At 39.8% G+C, this 16766-nt stretch overlaps 1 protein-coding gene across 3 annotated transcripts in view; it reads left to right on the forward strand.

Annotated features, from left to right (window-relative positions):
• The window catches only part of cadm1b (cell adhesion molecule 1b), a 137946-nt gene that overhangs the window by 102401 nt on the left and 18779 nt on the right, over positions 1-16766 (forward strand). For all 3 annotated transcript variants that reach the window (XM_019266355.2, XM_019266357.2, XM_019266356.2), the window contains 5 exons: positions 3680-3832; positions 5688-5825; positions 11102-11260; positions 13349-13445; positions 13729-13901. In XM_019266355.2, the coding sequence (XP_019121900.1) occupies positions 3680-3832; positions 5688-5825; positions 11102-11260; positions 13349-13445; positions 13729-13901 (720 nt within the window). The remainder of the gene's footprint in view (positions 1-3679; positions 3833-5687; positions 5826-11101; positions 11261-13348; positions 13446-13728; positions 13902-16766) is intronic.

A 16766-nucleotide genomic window follows, 5' to 3' on the forward strand; every position in this document is an offset into this window, starting at 1 on the left:
ATTATAGTGGAGATTTTCCTTTACTGTGTGAATAGTAAACTTTACTGACCAAACCCTTTTCCACAACTTCTAAATCTAATCTAAACCTCAACCACTTTCCCAAAGTGTCACATAGAAAAAATGTGACAATCATCCGAATGTATTCGTGCTTTAAAATCCAATTTATGGTTTGAGAGAATATTCCACAACATCTGGTCCCCATTTCACAGTTTGTGTTTATGTTTTTTTTTTTAAGACACTATTTTTGAGACACTACAACTGTTTCATTCAGGTTTTGTGTATCCGTTTCAGGGCATCCTGTACTAAAAGGAATCCCTCATGGTATCACCTTTTAGCTTCAGGTTAGATTTTCTATGAGGATATAATTCTATGTGTCCTTGACTTTTTGGCTCTTTTACAAAAGTCATTAAGATCAGAATGCAGCAAGATTAATATGAGATAATACACAGTGCTACCATAATGGGAATACTTCTGTGTCCTTGTCACTGTTCGATTTTACGATAATCTCTTAGATTAGGATATTGAACATTATGATTATGCATGAGCATATGGGCTACTTCTACTTAGAGTTTTTTGTCTCTGCTTTTTTACTTGTTTGTATCTGGGATCTGAGCCAAGATTCAAGGTGAACGAGAAACACCCTTCATTTCAGTCTATATTGCATCCCAGCTGTTATTTCACAGGTCTAGGTAGCTAGACGTGTGTTCTGTTTTCTCACTTTCAAAGAGCATCAAGGGAGTTTGAGTACATAGCTCTGTCATATTTGTACAAAATTCCCAAAGCTGGCTAAGAATATAGTAGAAAACAATAGATTTATATGAAAGCATAGGTCATACTGTGGCTCTGCAACTTGAAAATATAGTAAATAGAGAGAGATCCAAACTGTTCAGAACAGCAACGATGAATAATTATCTTGTAAATCCTGGTTCTGTTATCTTTCTCTTCATTCTTTATTAATATGCTCCACATGGGCCTGTAAACATGTCATTTTCTCTCTCTTAGTTAATGCACTTCCATTGTCAAAAACAAAACACAAAAAGTGTTGTTTATCTGCAATTAGAGTGAATTTAGTCAGCTAAAGTGTTATCCGGCTGCTGCTGCGTGTCTGTATTTTTTGTACTGGGGTCTAGTGAACCCTTATAGCAGCGTTATTCTAGGCTCAACTCCTAAAGGACTGCTGGTTCTGTTGGGACCCCCCTCAGCCAGTGGCATTGTTACCTGTCAACAGGGCCGCTCGACACAGTGGCAGATCTTTGTATACGAGGAAGTAAACAGCAGCGACATAGAGACACACGAGGAGCTACAAGAACAGCAGCTACAAGCGAAGCTGCAGCCGCTGAAAATAGATACGCACACGAATACCAGAATAATAACAGCTTTTACAGTACCAGTGAGAGGCAAATAAACAAATTGCAGTAAATAAAAATGAATTATGTCACAGGTATAGAGGCTGAACGAATGTTGTTGGGATGAGCCATTTATTCTGCCAGATATATGCGAAATGACATGCAATTTGGCGGCGTTGTCATCTGAAATGGGGGAAAAAAATTTATCAGCAGAGGTAGACCTCTATAGATGTGATGCAATATCACACCATTATTTATTCACTGCATCTTTCCTCAGGAGTTGTCTGACTTTGTGTTACAAAGCTTTAATGTTTAAAGTGATATTCTGCCAAAAGGCTTTCCTTTCAGCATTAGATGTGTACTCCCTGCAGGTTTAAAAGGCTTCAAATCTGAAGTATTTCTCATCTGTAACATCAGAGATATAAAGTTTGGAGAGAAAAAAACAACATCTTTATTATATTTATTAAGAGTTTAACACTCAGGTAATCAGCTTCATTAGTTGTTTGAGCAGACAGTGACCCTGAAGTGGAGAACTAACCTGGCTCATTTCAAAGCATGAAGAAAGGTAAGGACAAAAAAAAGAATATCTCCTGAAGTAACTAAAACTGTTATTAAACGAGGTTTTCGTGGCCTTCAAAAGGCGTCTGTAAATTAGTAAGTAAAAAGCTGGATACTTTAAGGAAAAAAAAAAGAACTGTGCAGCTTGAATTCTTGTAAAATTAAAAAAAAAAAAAACGTACATAAAATCGCTTATTTACACATACAGCAGGAATGGAGCAACATTGTTATTCATTTCCAGTTTCATGGCGAGTGTAAGTCCAGTGCCTAATGTAGCTCTAGTTTTGGTCTCTACCAACTCCTGAGGGAACTATCTGGCTCTTTAGATGCTAAATTTGAAGTATTCCCACTTCATCAGCTAGTTGCTAACATTTTATGCAACGCTGGTGAGAGTAAACCAAAACAGAAATGTTTCAGGCCAAAGATTGATTCAGATATTGAATATGAGTAGATACATTTCTTCTACAGGATGCTGAAACTATTAGTTGATTCAGCGACTTGGGAAAAATGAATTAAGAATAAATCATCTTCCTTCAACTGAAGGAACTTGAATCTGAATATTTTGTGGTTCTGTTGGTCCTCCATGAAAATACACTAAATATCTGTGGGTTTGAACTGAAGTTAAATATATCTGCTTGAGCCTTGAGAAACTATGAGAGGCTATTTTCAGACCAGATCAGCTAAGCAATCTCTAATGAAAATAATCTCTACTTGCTGCCCTAATATGTGGACATATTTCTGTAAAAGTATAAACACTGAGGAATAAATACTAGATACTGTGCACCTTCCATGCTCTTATGTAAGCAGTCAGCCAGTTATGAAACTGCCTCGTATAAACTGTATTCAGCATCTCAGGAGTGAAGGGTTTCCCTCCCTAGCAGGTGCTTCGACTCTCAAAGTGCATCAGTGTCATTGTTTCCCTTTGAGGAGAGACTTCCAAAGAGCTCTCAAATTATATCGAGGGATGAGGTTTCATGTTGACACTGCCCCGAGACCTTGGATAATGATCGTGATGCTAAGTGTAAAGCCTGAAGGGAATAACAAACTCCCCGCGCTTTAAACAGGTGCTGAATAGAGTTCGTTAGCTTGACAGATGCAGAGAGGACTTCATAAAGAAGGCAGGTCAAAACATCAAAAGGGCTCCCAATCAAATCAGCCAAAGCTGTTTATGTAAAAGAGTCCTCGTGGATGAGGGCTGACCCAAATGAAAAGCAGAGTTAAAACTCAGGGGGAAGGCTGCTAACCTACTTTGACAACGTCTAAAGAAAATTCAGCAGATCTATACCCGCCTTCGTATACAGATTCTTGGCTACTTTTGATTTTCAAGTTTCAGCCGTTCAACCCTCTCTACCTCTGCACCGTGATTTAATTCATTATGTATGTTTGAATGCCTCTCCTTTTTGTGGAATATGTGAGTTTGATGCACCCGTCCATGACCAGCAGCAGTCCATTTTAAGAGTTCCTAGCTTGTTAGGAGTCCTCATGAGCACTCTTCACACTTTCCTGTCTTTGCGAGTGTTCTGTGGACTGTAAAGCTGCTTTATAAATCAACTTGTATGAATCATTTTGAAACTGGCTTTTCTTTTACTCAATTAAGGAGAGAGCGCACAAAAGGGCAACACTCTCTCGCCTCCTATCTCTTTCTCATTTTCTCCTTTCTTCATCCCGTCTCATTTTCATACCTCCCCACTTCCCAATTTTCCCTCCCGTGTCTCACGTTTATGTCCCTGTGCTCTGTATCCTTACTGTCTCTGTCTCACAATGTATCCCCACAGCTCTGAAGGACAGCCGGTTCCAGCTGGTGAATTTCTCTGACAACGAACTGCGGGTGTCTCTGTCCAATGTGTCACTCTCCGATGAGGGACGCTATGTGTGCCAGCTCTACACAGATCCTCCTCAGGAAGCCTACGCAGACATCACTGTCCTGGGTAGGTGTGAGGGTGCATGTGTGAACCTCACGCACATATCACACCCCTCATCATACTTGCACACACGCTCACTTTTATTGTATTTCGCTCCCTTATAGACAGTGAATATGAAATAATGGTAATCTTTGATCCTGTTATCTTTAGCGACTGAAACAAAATGTCAGCCAATTAGGCTCTCGCGGTGCTCAACAGCATAACGAAAAGGAGCAGATGCTGAAACTGATGGCTCAGACCACGTTGGTTTTGGCAGCTGTGTTGACTCTGTGAATCCCGGTGAATGTTGACTTGGCTGCTCCAAACGATTCCCTATTGAGAGTCAGCTGTGCCACACTTTGGTGCTTTGGAGTGAAATTACTCTAGTTAAGCTTTATTATACATGCAGACATCCTGGGGGATTGAAAGGAATTAAAAGCACTTTAAAGTAATTACTCTAGTTGTACAATTGAAACCTAGCTGCAGTATTTCTGAACCAAGGGTTGCATTGAAGAGTTCTTGAAATAAACACCCTGCTGACTTCTTGCTTTCAAGTGACTGGAGTTCGGAAAGTTTGCTGCAATGACTAATGCAGGGAACAAGGGACAAATGTGCCATATCATATTTTGTGTATACACATGCACCCGTAGGATGTAATTACATCTACTTATATAACTTTGGCAAAGAACATCAGAGTATAAGGGTTCATATTATATGCTAGACTCACCAGGATTCAATGCATGAATTACTGGATGTAAGTGGATGGATCATAAGTTTTGTTGGTCCAAACTGAAATATTTCAACAACTTGCTTTGCTTTTCAACACAGTCTGCCATGAAATCTTCTGCAGAGTTACTAGAACTACTAGAAAAGTGATAGTGATGAATTGCCAAGAGATTCGGTTCATGCATTCATGTCAACTTTGGGATTCATTTTAATCAGAGGATCCTCAAAATTATTTTTTATTTAGTGCCGCAACCACGTTATGTCCAATACTTTGATTTATGAACAAATACCTGCAGAACAGATGACATGAGCTGTACTTAGTAAACATGGCAAACCTTATAGATAACACTAAATGTTAACTTTATAACACTATAATATTGATCCTGTTCATTACCACAGAAGTTAGTTTCCTTTTCCCAGAGATTGATGTTCTTTTGACTCCCAAAGAATCTATGAGACATCCATGACATACCCTGGGAAGGGCGGTGTATATATTTGAAATAGTTCAAGTTAAAACGGGGCGTTAAGCTGCTCTTTAACATCAGCACGTCACCATGTTAGCGTGCTGACATAGCCTTTACCTCAAAGCGCAGTAAGTACAGGCTCACAGGTAGCGTTCCTCTGACTCACAGTTACTTCATACATTCATTTATGCCACAGAATCAGCTGGGATCCAGTTTCATAGAAAAGAGCCGTGCATTTGATCAGCCTCCCTGAAAGCAGAACAGTTGTTTCATCAAACGGCTAGTAAAATGGAAATGCCTACACATTGTTGCATGAAGCAACGGTCCTCGTTTACGTCTCATTTACAAGCTTCAGCAACATCCAGCAGGTGCCAGTTGACAAGAGGAAAATGGAGAGACATCAGACAACAGAAGGGCCACAAATTACCCAATAAATTCATTGTTTTGCATAAATAAAATATGTTCATCATAATTTCCCACATGAGATCAGCATTTCTTACAAGCTACCTGGACTTCACCTCAAATGATTGTCTAATAATTCACTAAGTAAAGTCCTCCAGAGAGGCTGGTGCAACATACATTAATGTATGAAGTAACAAAGAGTTATTAACTGATGATCTGTTAAGTGTAATGACACCAACTCATAGCGGTTTGATCATTTCTTAATGGTGTCTTTGTGACTGTTGGGTCAGTCCCGCCAGGCAGCCCAATCATCGAGAGCCGGGAGGATGTGGTCAGCGAGGGAAATGAGACGGAGCTCACCTGCACAGCCATTGGCAGCAAGCCAGCTGCCTCCATCAGATGGATAAAAGGGGAGGAAGAACTGACAGGTCAGTAGAATAACAGCCTCCCTCACTTTGCTTCACATGCTCCAGGCCTGTCTACTTCCTTACAAGTCCTGATGTGTAGAGGTGCTTCCTCTGCGTTACATGTAAAAAATGCAGTTCTCTTCTAAAACATTAATGCGCCCTGTACTCATTAAAGTGTGTTCCTGACATGTATACAGTAGGAAGTACCATGGAAGATAATCATGCCTGGCACGTACAGCTGGTGGGGAGCTGTGCGCTCTTTGTTTCTTTCTGTGGGTAAAATCCCGTGTTCGTACGCCGGGACTGCAGTTTCATCGGGCGATGATCAAACATCTGCAAGAGCCGCAATTCAGATTATGTTTCACAAGCATTTTTTACAAACCATTTGCCTTAAAGGGATTTTACATACTGTAATTTTCATTTCAGAGATGCTTGTCTAGAACATTTTTGAACATTTAGTTGATGCTGATGTAAGACGAGACAACTCTAAACGTTTTCTATTTACTTTAAACATCTATACATAGTTATGAACTCATATCTGCACAGTTCATCCTTCGTCCAGTTGCAGGCTGTATATAATCCGGGGTGGTGCAAAATCCTTATTACTTCTCAGTTATGATTAGAGGTCATCAATTATTCATTACGTACTTATTGTACAGCAAGGCTGGATATTCATTTTAGTCATATCATATTTACACAGAGTGGATATCTCTGGGCTTGTTGTCAAATTATATATGTATTAGAATGGAGAGGATTCATTTGGCTTGTTGAGAGATGAAATATTTAGACAAGAGTGAATGTGAAGCTAAATGCCATCTGTGCCTCCAGTGTTCCCTACAGGAGTCGAAGTCAATTTCTGTTTATGAGTTGTCGAGTGTTGTGTAGGGGAGGGAGAGACAACAGGATGGTTGGATCAGCGAAATGCCACTGACATGCTGAGCGAGGCTAATCCATAGTGGCAGTGGATACATAAAGAGAGCCAGAGAGTCTTGTCCTCGTGTACCGCAGGAAACACAAATCACTACTCATTATGGATGTGCTAAACAATTCATTAGCTCCTGCACGTATTGAGATTAAAAGGAACACATCACACCGGGTTTTATAGAATCTCTGTGATCATGTTTGTCTTACGTCCGTGAGCAGGCAAGACAGCCGTAATGGCACGAAAGAAATCCGCCGGCTAATTTAAACACACTTTCAAATTGGCCGAATTGGTTCTGCAACCATTTATCATGCTGGCAGGTAGGGGAGTGATGGGCTCTGGCCTGAGAGAGAGACTCAACACACAAGGTGACAAAATGCTTGTTAGCATAAACGACAGCTGCAATATTATTTAAATGTAGTCAAGCCCGGTGCTCGGCTGCTACTAAAGCACCGACGGGTATCAGACAGATGGAATTAAATTATGTGTTTTAAAATTTTACATACTCATGTGAAACATGCAGGACACCTCATCAGAATATTCTGTTTTTATTTGGTAAAACAGCTTAAAAATCCTTTTTGCAGACAATTATAAAGCTGCACCGCAGCTGCCCGTACATAATTCAAATTATGGCAGCAATCAGTAATCCTAAAAAAAATATCAAGCAGATTAAATAAAAAATGTAATTAATTTTTTTACTCTTATTATTTATTTGATGTGTTTGTATATTATAAGAGCCAGAGTCACTCACTTTTTCCTTTTGGCAGAATCACACAGTCTTCAATAGTCAACTCAATAAAACTTCCTGACATCCGAGCAAATTTCAATCTTTGAAATGTCCGTGGAATCGAGATGTAGAATTTATAGAAAATACATTTATTTAATAATGCTTTAAAGATAAGCTAATAATAACAAAAATATTTAGGTTCAGCGTGACACACTAGCTCTTTTATTCATCATTTTTGCATATATATATAGTTTTTAAGAGATCTGTTTAAATGCCTTATTAACTTTTAATAGAGCAATTACAGTGTGTAAACCCTCTATAAAGAGTGCATTGTTAATTAAAAGTCACCTTTCCTGTAGTGACATAATTGTTGTCTCATACCGATGTAATGTGTGGAGCGTGTCAAGTTCAACATCTATATTATCTTTACAGTATCCTGCTTTCCTAAGGGTAATAGCAGTGCTACATTACTGTCGGAGCTCACGTTCAAACAGCTTGATGAGTGGCTGCTTTTCAGCACGTTGGCAGGCAGACGACTCGGGTTAGAAACCAACTGAAAGAAAATGTCACCCTGAGAAGAGGCTATGCTTGATTGCGTTGGGATTGATCAGTGGTTGATGCTCACAAGAGCGTTTGATTTGACATCTCTGCTGCAACACTCAAATCTCCTCTGCATTCAAATTCGAGTCCTTCCACGACCTGATCCACAGTTGTTTTCCTCATCTGGGTTTGGATGACACTGATAACTGACAAGCGTTGGTTGGCCCTGTACAAGGATAATGGCTGATCTGTCTGATCTCCAAAACATGACTACAAACTTTCAGAAGTTTGCCAACTGTTTATCATATTCAAATGATGATGTAAGATAGAATATATCCAAAAATAATTGATACTAGAAGTCAAATTAAGGACTTTTTTTGACAGGGCTGAGACGCCGAGTGCAAGCAAAGCTATTTTCCTGACCTTGTAGTGTGTTTTCCTTGTCCCTTTGGTATTTCGAATGATGCAGAGGTTAAATGAGCAGCACAACATCATGGGACTTTCATGCAGACAGGGAGGTAAAAGGCAGGAAGGTGCCATTATGTTAAAAAAAATAATGTATTTTTGACATTGCATGGAAGCAGCTGTATTTTTTACACAAAATGACCAGTGATGGTAGGAAACGTGCCGCTGCCATCGAGAGGAGTGCAGTCATAACATATCACAGGAAATTGTTTTGTGTAATACACGATGAAACATTTCAGTGAGTTAAACTTTGAAAGTCACACCTTTATCGTTATCGTCTGCTGCCATCATGCACAGCTATGCAGTGAGCTCATCACACTTTTAATGCAGGACATGGATGGTCCTTGTGCTTTTTTACTGGAAGCAACTGTGAAACTGTGAAAACAATACAGGACGACACATTAAATGAAAGTAACTACAAATCAGATGAGAATACATAAATGAGAGGTTGGCCAAATATATTGTAAAATGAGTAACAAAGAGAAAAAAAAGCTGAGCTTGAGCTTCATGTCCGGAAGAAACCGCAGTAATTAATCTGATAAATATACTAATAAAAACACTAAAATGCATCAACAGTTAGTTACACAGTTACTTTAAAAGTTGCAGTACCTAGTTTGGTTCAAATATAAGCAAATATAAAAACTAAACTCTGCTAAATCAGAAATGAACAATCACAAAACAGCTCCAACAGATGATGCTCCAATAAAGTCATTTTGGGGATTAAATAAAAGATAATAATATTTGCCTGAATGCTGATCTGATAGAGCTTCATTACCAAAAAAAAAAAAGAATAACAATCGTTATTAGCACATAATCAGAGTTCAACACATGGAAGAGGCCAGATAAAATCCTTTTGGCCTGCCGAACAGTTGATTAAAAAATGTCTTGCGGGTGTGAGGCGCGTAGGCGTTCCTATAACCTTCCCTGCCTAGATATTAGAGCCTTAATCTTGACTGTTGGGCTCTATAAACATTAAAAATACCCCCGCAGACACCAAAACCTCGGAGTCTCCAAAGGAAATGGAGGCGCTGATGAATTCTGGCACAGACACTTGGCAACATGCGTGTGTCTCACTATCAGTGTGGACCCCTAAATATTTGCAGGACGTGAGCTGTCTAACATCATAGCCGCTGCTTATTGGAAACACTCCATAGTATTGTGATAATGATTTCAGCGTTTCGTCCAACCCTACCACATTTGCTCTATGCTATCTTTTCCCGAGCCATTTTGGAAATGCAGCACTGTGATTAGTATGAGACAATTATTGTGACTGGCTGAGAGGATAATGACTCACCATCCCACCCCTCCAATTCAAACTCCACTTCACTCAACTCTTTGGTGCACGGGGTGCCGCTCCTAGCAGGTGCGCCTGTAAACACCCTTATTGACCTTACAAAGGTGACCTAGTGCGGCGCTTTAGTCTTTGTGATTGTACGATGATAATAGAGCTCCTAATGTGTAAAAAACCTGTTGTTCTTTTGGCGAGGGGACGAGATGGCATTGTTCTGCGAGCGTTACCGCTGATCACAGCACTCTGCTTTAAATAAACGTGGTTGGGATTAACTAATTTGCTGTGTGTCACGTTAATGCTCCCAGAGCTTTTTGGAGAGAAGGCAAATCACTTAGATGTACTCACAGGCAGAAAAGAGATGTAACAATACATGCACTGTATATATTTTTACACCTAAAGTACAGTATGTTCTACACCCTGTAATGTCTTTTACTCATTTTGGGCTTCAACATTTTTGTCATCTGATTAATTCTCTAGCAAAATAGCAAGATAATCACAGTTTTTAAATGAAAGGCATTTATTTTTTAAGCTTTCCCATCACACTGTCACACTTTATTCCTGCTGTTCTTTTCATCATGTTGCCGTTAACACACTCTTTCTCCACTGGTCAGTGTGCTTTTCAAACACCGCAGTAGGCAGAGTGGTCAAATTTAATGCCCTCAAGCGCATTGACCACTTACCGATTCCCAGTACTTTAAATTTTATGTAGGCAGGTCTTGGGTGGATGGGTGTGTGTTACACGGGGTTAATATCCATCAAGAGGCCACATATGTGTGTATTGGTGATCATCAACCGGGAACAACAGTATTTTGCCCTCCCTGAGTCTAGTCCGGCTCCCCTGTGACAAGGCTGAAATGGAAGTGTGCTGCAGGTCAGAGTGGGGCTGTAATTATTTCCTCACTTCATTAAGTGCGAGTAAACCATCACACTCAGCACTGCAGCTAATGCGATGCCCCTGTGGCATTGTAATGCTCTCTAAATGAATGCCCCTCTGACAGCCTAGGGCCTTGTGGGCAGCAGATTACTGCAGGGTTAGCCCCAACAATGCTCAACCCTCAAGCTGCAGAAGCATTCATTATCAGGCTTATATGACCCTGTCGCTCCTTACTGCTCACGTCAGAATCGAAGGCCCTGAGCCAGTCTGAATCCTCTAAAGTCTCGATGGGGCACCACATCGCCGAATCATGAATTAAATGTAAATGCCATTTGAAAGCACTCCGCTTTGACAGGTAGTGTGCGCTTAATAGCTAGGACTATTTGCTCATTATGGTCACTTCAGGTTGGTGCGGCTGCAGGATTTGAGATTTGAGAGCTGTAAACTTTTTTTTTCCCTACTCTGATATTTCTTCTAGGTGAGGCAACAGTTGAGGAGACGTATGACAGGATGTTTACAGTCTCCAGCCGGGTAAGATTTTCTGTCACCAAAGAGGATGATGGAGTACCAGTGGACTGCATCATTGACCACCCAGCTGCAAAGGACCTCATGGCTCAAAGACACTTGGAAGTGCTATGTGAGTGACCTAAAGCTGTACTGCAACTATTTTCTCTTGCTCTGGCTGTTTTGGATGATTAACGGTGTATTTGTTGGTATCATATGCCTACTACAGATTTAAAGGTACCACACACTGACAAAAAATCACAGAGAGATGAAATACATCAAAGTCTTGGTTATTATTTTTTGGAATCTGGCTGAACTGACTTTTCAACTCTAAGTAGATGTATTAAAAGTAGTAGTAGTAAAAAACTGTGTTGCATTGCAACGGCATTAGTTTATAATGCAAAAAATAATAATGTAACATGGTCTTAGCCTTAAAGTTCATTGAAAGCAAGAATAAATATGTGATCTGAGTTTGTCAGACCAAAGAAGTAAGTGTTATTAACCACCCACCTAAATTTGAATGATTAAAAGTATCTACAAGTTTATGAAATTAGGTGTCAAAATCAGGTTTAAATGAGCAGTATTCTCAGCTCCAGGACTGTGGGGGTGTGTCTGCTGATGAGTTCAGAAAATTATATGACTCACTTTGAAACACTCTGAGCGAGATGAATTAATCTCTGTCTCTCTGCTCGGGGTGGCCTCAACGTGTCATCGAGCCACCCTTTAAGGACCGCCCACAAAATCCTGAACTGAAAACTGTTTTAACCTTTAACTCCACATTTCAGTAATATATCGTTCAAAGTCTTTTTTCACATGTTTTCAGCAACTATTTTCCAACATATTTAACGTGTTTTGAAAGAAATCACAGACTTTAAAAGAACTCTTGGTATACACAAGCATATAAAAGTCTGGAATCACTAGTTATATTGATTTATCTTCTAGTATAATTAAGACATGCAAATAAATATTTACATTTACAAATGACTCTAGATCATTATTATCTAGATCAAAGACTAGTCTTCCATTTCTGTTTTGACAGGTTAAGCGTGGTTTAATGTTAATTCCAGCTTTTATTGTTGTGCACTTGATACTGAAATCTACATAGATCTTTCAATTTATTTTCACATGTCAGTTGGGTCGAACCATTGCACATTATTTTGTCATTTGTTTGTTATTTTGTTGCAAACAAAATGACCTCTGTTTGTAAAAAGGACTTTCTACAGCCTAAAAAAACGAAAGACCATTCAGTCGCCTGAATGTACTGATTGAAGCTTTTGTTGCAGGTGATTCCAAACTTTTGAAGAGTGTTGAATTTTCTATAAATGTGGCTTTTTTGAGTCACGTAGCATGCTACAACTCTATTGTAGAGATTCAGGGGAGAATGACGTTAATAATTTGAATTCATCATTTAAAATGCTGGTCTCTGTATTTAACTGAAGGGAAAGAAAAGTAGGGAAGGGAGAAGGGAAAGAAAGTAGCTACCCAGAATGGCCATTATGGCAATTCTCCAACTAACAATGGATGTGGTGAGTGCAAAGTTGGTATGACCCATAGAGCCACAGTGGGAACACTGATGGGAAATACAACAGGTCGAAATACAGCAATTTTATCTCTTGAAGAGTAACCACACTAGATTTTGAAGTTGGTAAACACCGCTCCACTGGTATCATAGGTGGGTTTTTCACTGCCTGTCAGTAATCAATGGATCATGCAGCCCTTGTGTTCTAGTCTTACAGCCTCTTGGTGCTTTGACCCATGAGATACAGTCACCACAAAGGAGGAAAAAACAAACATTTGTTCATGTGTCAAATAATGTTTACGTGCGCTTTAAATGGTACATTGATTGAAAAGCTAATCCAGGCTGCCTTACAGTGTTAAACGTCAAAGAAAGGTTAGGGTACCCTTTTGTAGTCTGTGTAGAATATTAATTTTTTTTTCAGGTAGACAACTGTTTTGTCTGACCTTTCAAGGAAAAAGAGAAAGCTTGACTGGAACCGCTTGACATTTTGGTAATCTTTGGCTAGCATTGATAAGAAGAAAAAAAAATCATTTTGCTGTAAGGGACTGAAGACTGACTGAACATCTATTGAACACATAATATAATTACTTCATCCTTGATTTAGTTTTGGTAGTTTTGATTTCACTTTGAAAGTTAAATACCTATTTAATTTTTGCCTTGAATCATTTTATGAAACTGGAAATACTTTTTTTTCCCTCCCAGATAAACCAGAAGTGAAGATCGTGGTGACGTATCCTGAAGGTTTAACTAGAGAGGGCGACAATCTAGATTTAACGTGTATCGCAGAGGGCAAACCACAGTGAGTATTCAGCCAGATGGACACACTTGAAACACCTCAAAACACACTGAAATATCTGTTTAGTTTCACACTTTCCACTGTATAACCCTTTTTTAGCAGCCCTTGCACCCCCTTAACCTTTACATTTCACTGTACAATTTAAATGTTACCAGTTGTTTGCACGCTGAATAAAACACATCATTAGACAGGGCCTGCCAATGGCTCTCCTCAGACAATCTCAGATTTGACCTTTATTTCAGATTTCTAGCGTCTGAGTGATGTGTGTGGTATTTATGCTCTCTAGTCCCCATCAGATCAACTGGCTGAGAGTAGACGAGGATGTGCCACCTCACGCCGTGGTCACCGGCTCTGACCTCTACATCGAGAACCTCAACAAGTCCTACAACGGCACCTATCGCTGCGTGGCGTCCAACGCTGTGGGGGAGGCCTATGACGACTACATCCTCTATGTATATGGTAGGTATTACACTTCATTGCACTTGATGTTTAAATGCGTCCATCACTCCTTTACAACAGGATTCAGTCTGTATTGCCTTTAGGGAGGTTTATAGACTTAACTGCCTACAGTAGCTCTGGCAGTCTGGGGATTGTATTGGAACTATAAGGATTTACTACAGCATTTGTACAACAAACAGAGTCGCATTTCAAACATATATGGATGTGAGACATTATTGAGAGGAACAGGGAGCTTAAAATTACAGAAGGTGGCTGCAGTTGACAAATCCACAGAGCTCCGAATTCAGGTTTGGGATTTGAGCTGCCACTTGTACTATTGACGCATGATGAGTTTGAACCGTACAAAGTATTGAGTGACACGTTAGAAACCCAGAAAGTGAGATTTTATAAGGTGGATTTATATTTTTGAAGCAACAGTTTGTGCAGCAGAGTAGAAAATTAATCGTGTGGGTCTTGCCAAATACTGTATGGTCATACAGCAGACCCAGAAGAAGAAAAAAATATCAAAATCGATGCAGCATAAACCGAGAGATCATTTTTATTCCCCACAGTCTTCTTTGTTGGCAAAACCTGGCACTTACATTTCCCACAATGCAACTTGACATTGGGGTGTTTTCTGCTAGAAGTGGTAAATGCAGTTTCAAAGCTGCTAGCCTCGATCAGAGATGAGTCTACAGAGGTCTGGAAAGATTTATAAGTCTATACTCGCAGATCTCTTTTTCATTTTCAAACTTGTAGTCTTCAACCTCAACCAACACTGAGTCAAGTTGCATCGCTTGAGACACATTATCAGATTTAACACAGCCCTTTTCACATATCCAGTTAAATCTCATCTTCACAGCAAACTTTCTACAGCTGCACGGGTCAACATGGCCGCTGTTACAGTCGTTTACCTGTTTATTTTGTTGGCGCTTTGGTCAACTGTTGTTTTTCTGAGTAAATTCGGCCACCAGAAACACTGATGTACCGTGTCCTTACAGTAGTGATGTTCCATCATAGTGGTTTGTACGAGATTTACCCAACCAGTTTACAAACCGCAGCATTGCTCTCATACAGTATTTACAATCCGTGATCGCTCTGCTCAGTATTCATTGATTGGAAGCTCGGTGTACTGAGTGCAGGGATGGAAGTGTACGTGACCAGGAAAAAAAAAATGCTTTTTGGCTTGCTTGCCAAGATGATAAGATTGATCCCCACGTGTGTCTGTACAGTAAATATGAAGTCAGCTGCCAGATGACTTATCTCAACAGCAAGACTGGAAACAGAGAGAAACATCTAGTCTGGCTCTGCTGACAGGCAACAAAATCTGCCTACCAACACCTCTAAAGCCTGCCAATTAACATGTTATATCTCATTAGTTTAAGCTGTACAAAAACTAGATCAAACAAACAGGCTGTTAATTAGAGGTGCTGGTAGGCTGATTTTATTACCTTTGGACAGGAGCAGCCTATCTGTTTCCCACTGTTCAGTCTTTATGCTAAGCTAGGCTAAGTGGCCTCTGGGTGATTCACGTTTAACAGACAGCAAATCTAATCAAATGTTTCCTCTACGAAACAAAAGACTGTTGGCTGCGACTACGCTATCGGCTTTAACTATTCGGTCTCGTAGCGGAAAATCAACTTCATATTTCGACAATAAAGATGGGCTTCAGTTCTGTTGGCTTTCATCAAAGTGAAAGGAATTTCAATGTGTTCTGCAGCCAACGAGTAAAGGGCAATAGAGGGACCGTCTCTCCCAGGACCTGACTTTAAATGCAGCGGGCAGTTTGTTCCCCTTGGTTTGAACCACTGTTCACTGGAGCTTCAACATTTGTGTTTTTCTTTTTTAGGACACCACAGTCCTGAATACAACGGTCACTACAACACACAATTAAGCCAAGTACATGAAGTAAATAAAATAAGACAAATAAATAAATTAACTTGGCTGCAATCACACATAATCTGGAAAAAAGTTTTCTTGTAAACAAGTGGACTATTTCAAGTTGTAGTGCACTCGGATCCCCATGGGGGACAGCAGGAGGTAACTGTGTGAAGTTTTAAAGGACTTCATCATTTACAAAACATGTAACGTGACGTCAGTGAAATACCCACTCTTTGGACCTTAATTCGCTAATTTTGGTGGCTGGCAGGGGTGATGAAGATGAGGGGAAAATACATTTGCAGCAGGTGCAGTCATTGTTGGTGAGTTTAGCTTTCTCTCCTTGGAGCTCTTGCTCCCCGCTGTTTAGAAGAGGATTTTGTATTTCGCTCCCAAGTTTCAATTTGTTTCTGCCAAGAACATTGCCTGCCTACCATGAAACCATGAAACCATGAATACGGGTGGATCTCAAAGTGATATGTACAAAAGATTTATAAATATTATTAGAATGTCATTTATATGTTGAAATGGATGTACCTTTAGCGCAGGTTCTTTGTTGTTTTCAAGGCTGTGTTAAACAAATGGCAGTGTGTGGAACAGTGATACTTATGGATGTGAAGTTTTCTTGACCGTCAAACTACAGAAACTGACTGAATATTCATATATATATGAATATTTCAGTGTGTGAGTGTTGAATGATGGCAAATCTGTGATGCATTAACTGAGGCTCAGAACGGCCCACTTCACTCAAAAATGTGTTTTGCCTATTGTTTCCTCACTCGCATGTTTGACCTTCACCGTGCAGAATGATGTATGTGTAGAGTTTGACACTACAAGGCTGATTTCGCATTCATCTGCTGAAAAGAGAAAGTTTCTATTCTCGTTTTAGACACACATGTGCAGGTGTGAGTTTATGAAACCAGCTTGGAAGCCAATCATGGTCTGATATGTAACTTAAACAAGAGGCCATGTGAAAACTGTCTACACCGAAAATAGACTTTAGAGTGA

This window comes from Larimichthys crocea, chromosome VII, assembly GCF_000972845.2.
Source record: "Larimichthys crocea isolate SSNF chromosome VII, L_crocea_2.0, whole genome shotgun sequence".
In the NCBI taxonomy this organism is placed as follows: domain Eukaryota; kingdom Metazoa; phylum Chordata; class Actinopteri; family Sciaenidae; genus Larimichthys; species Larimichthys crocea.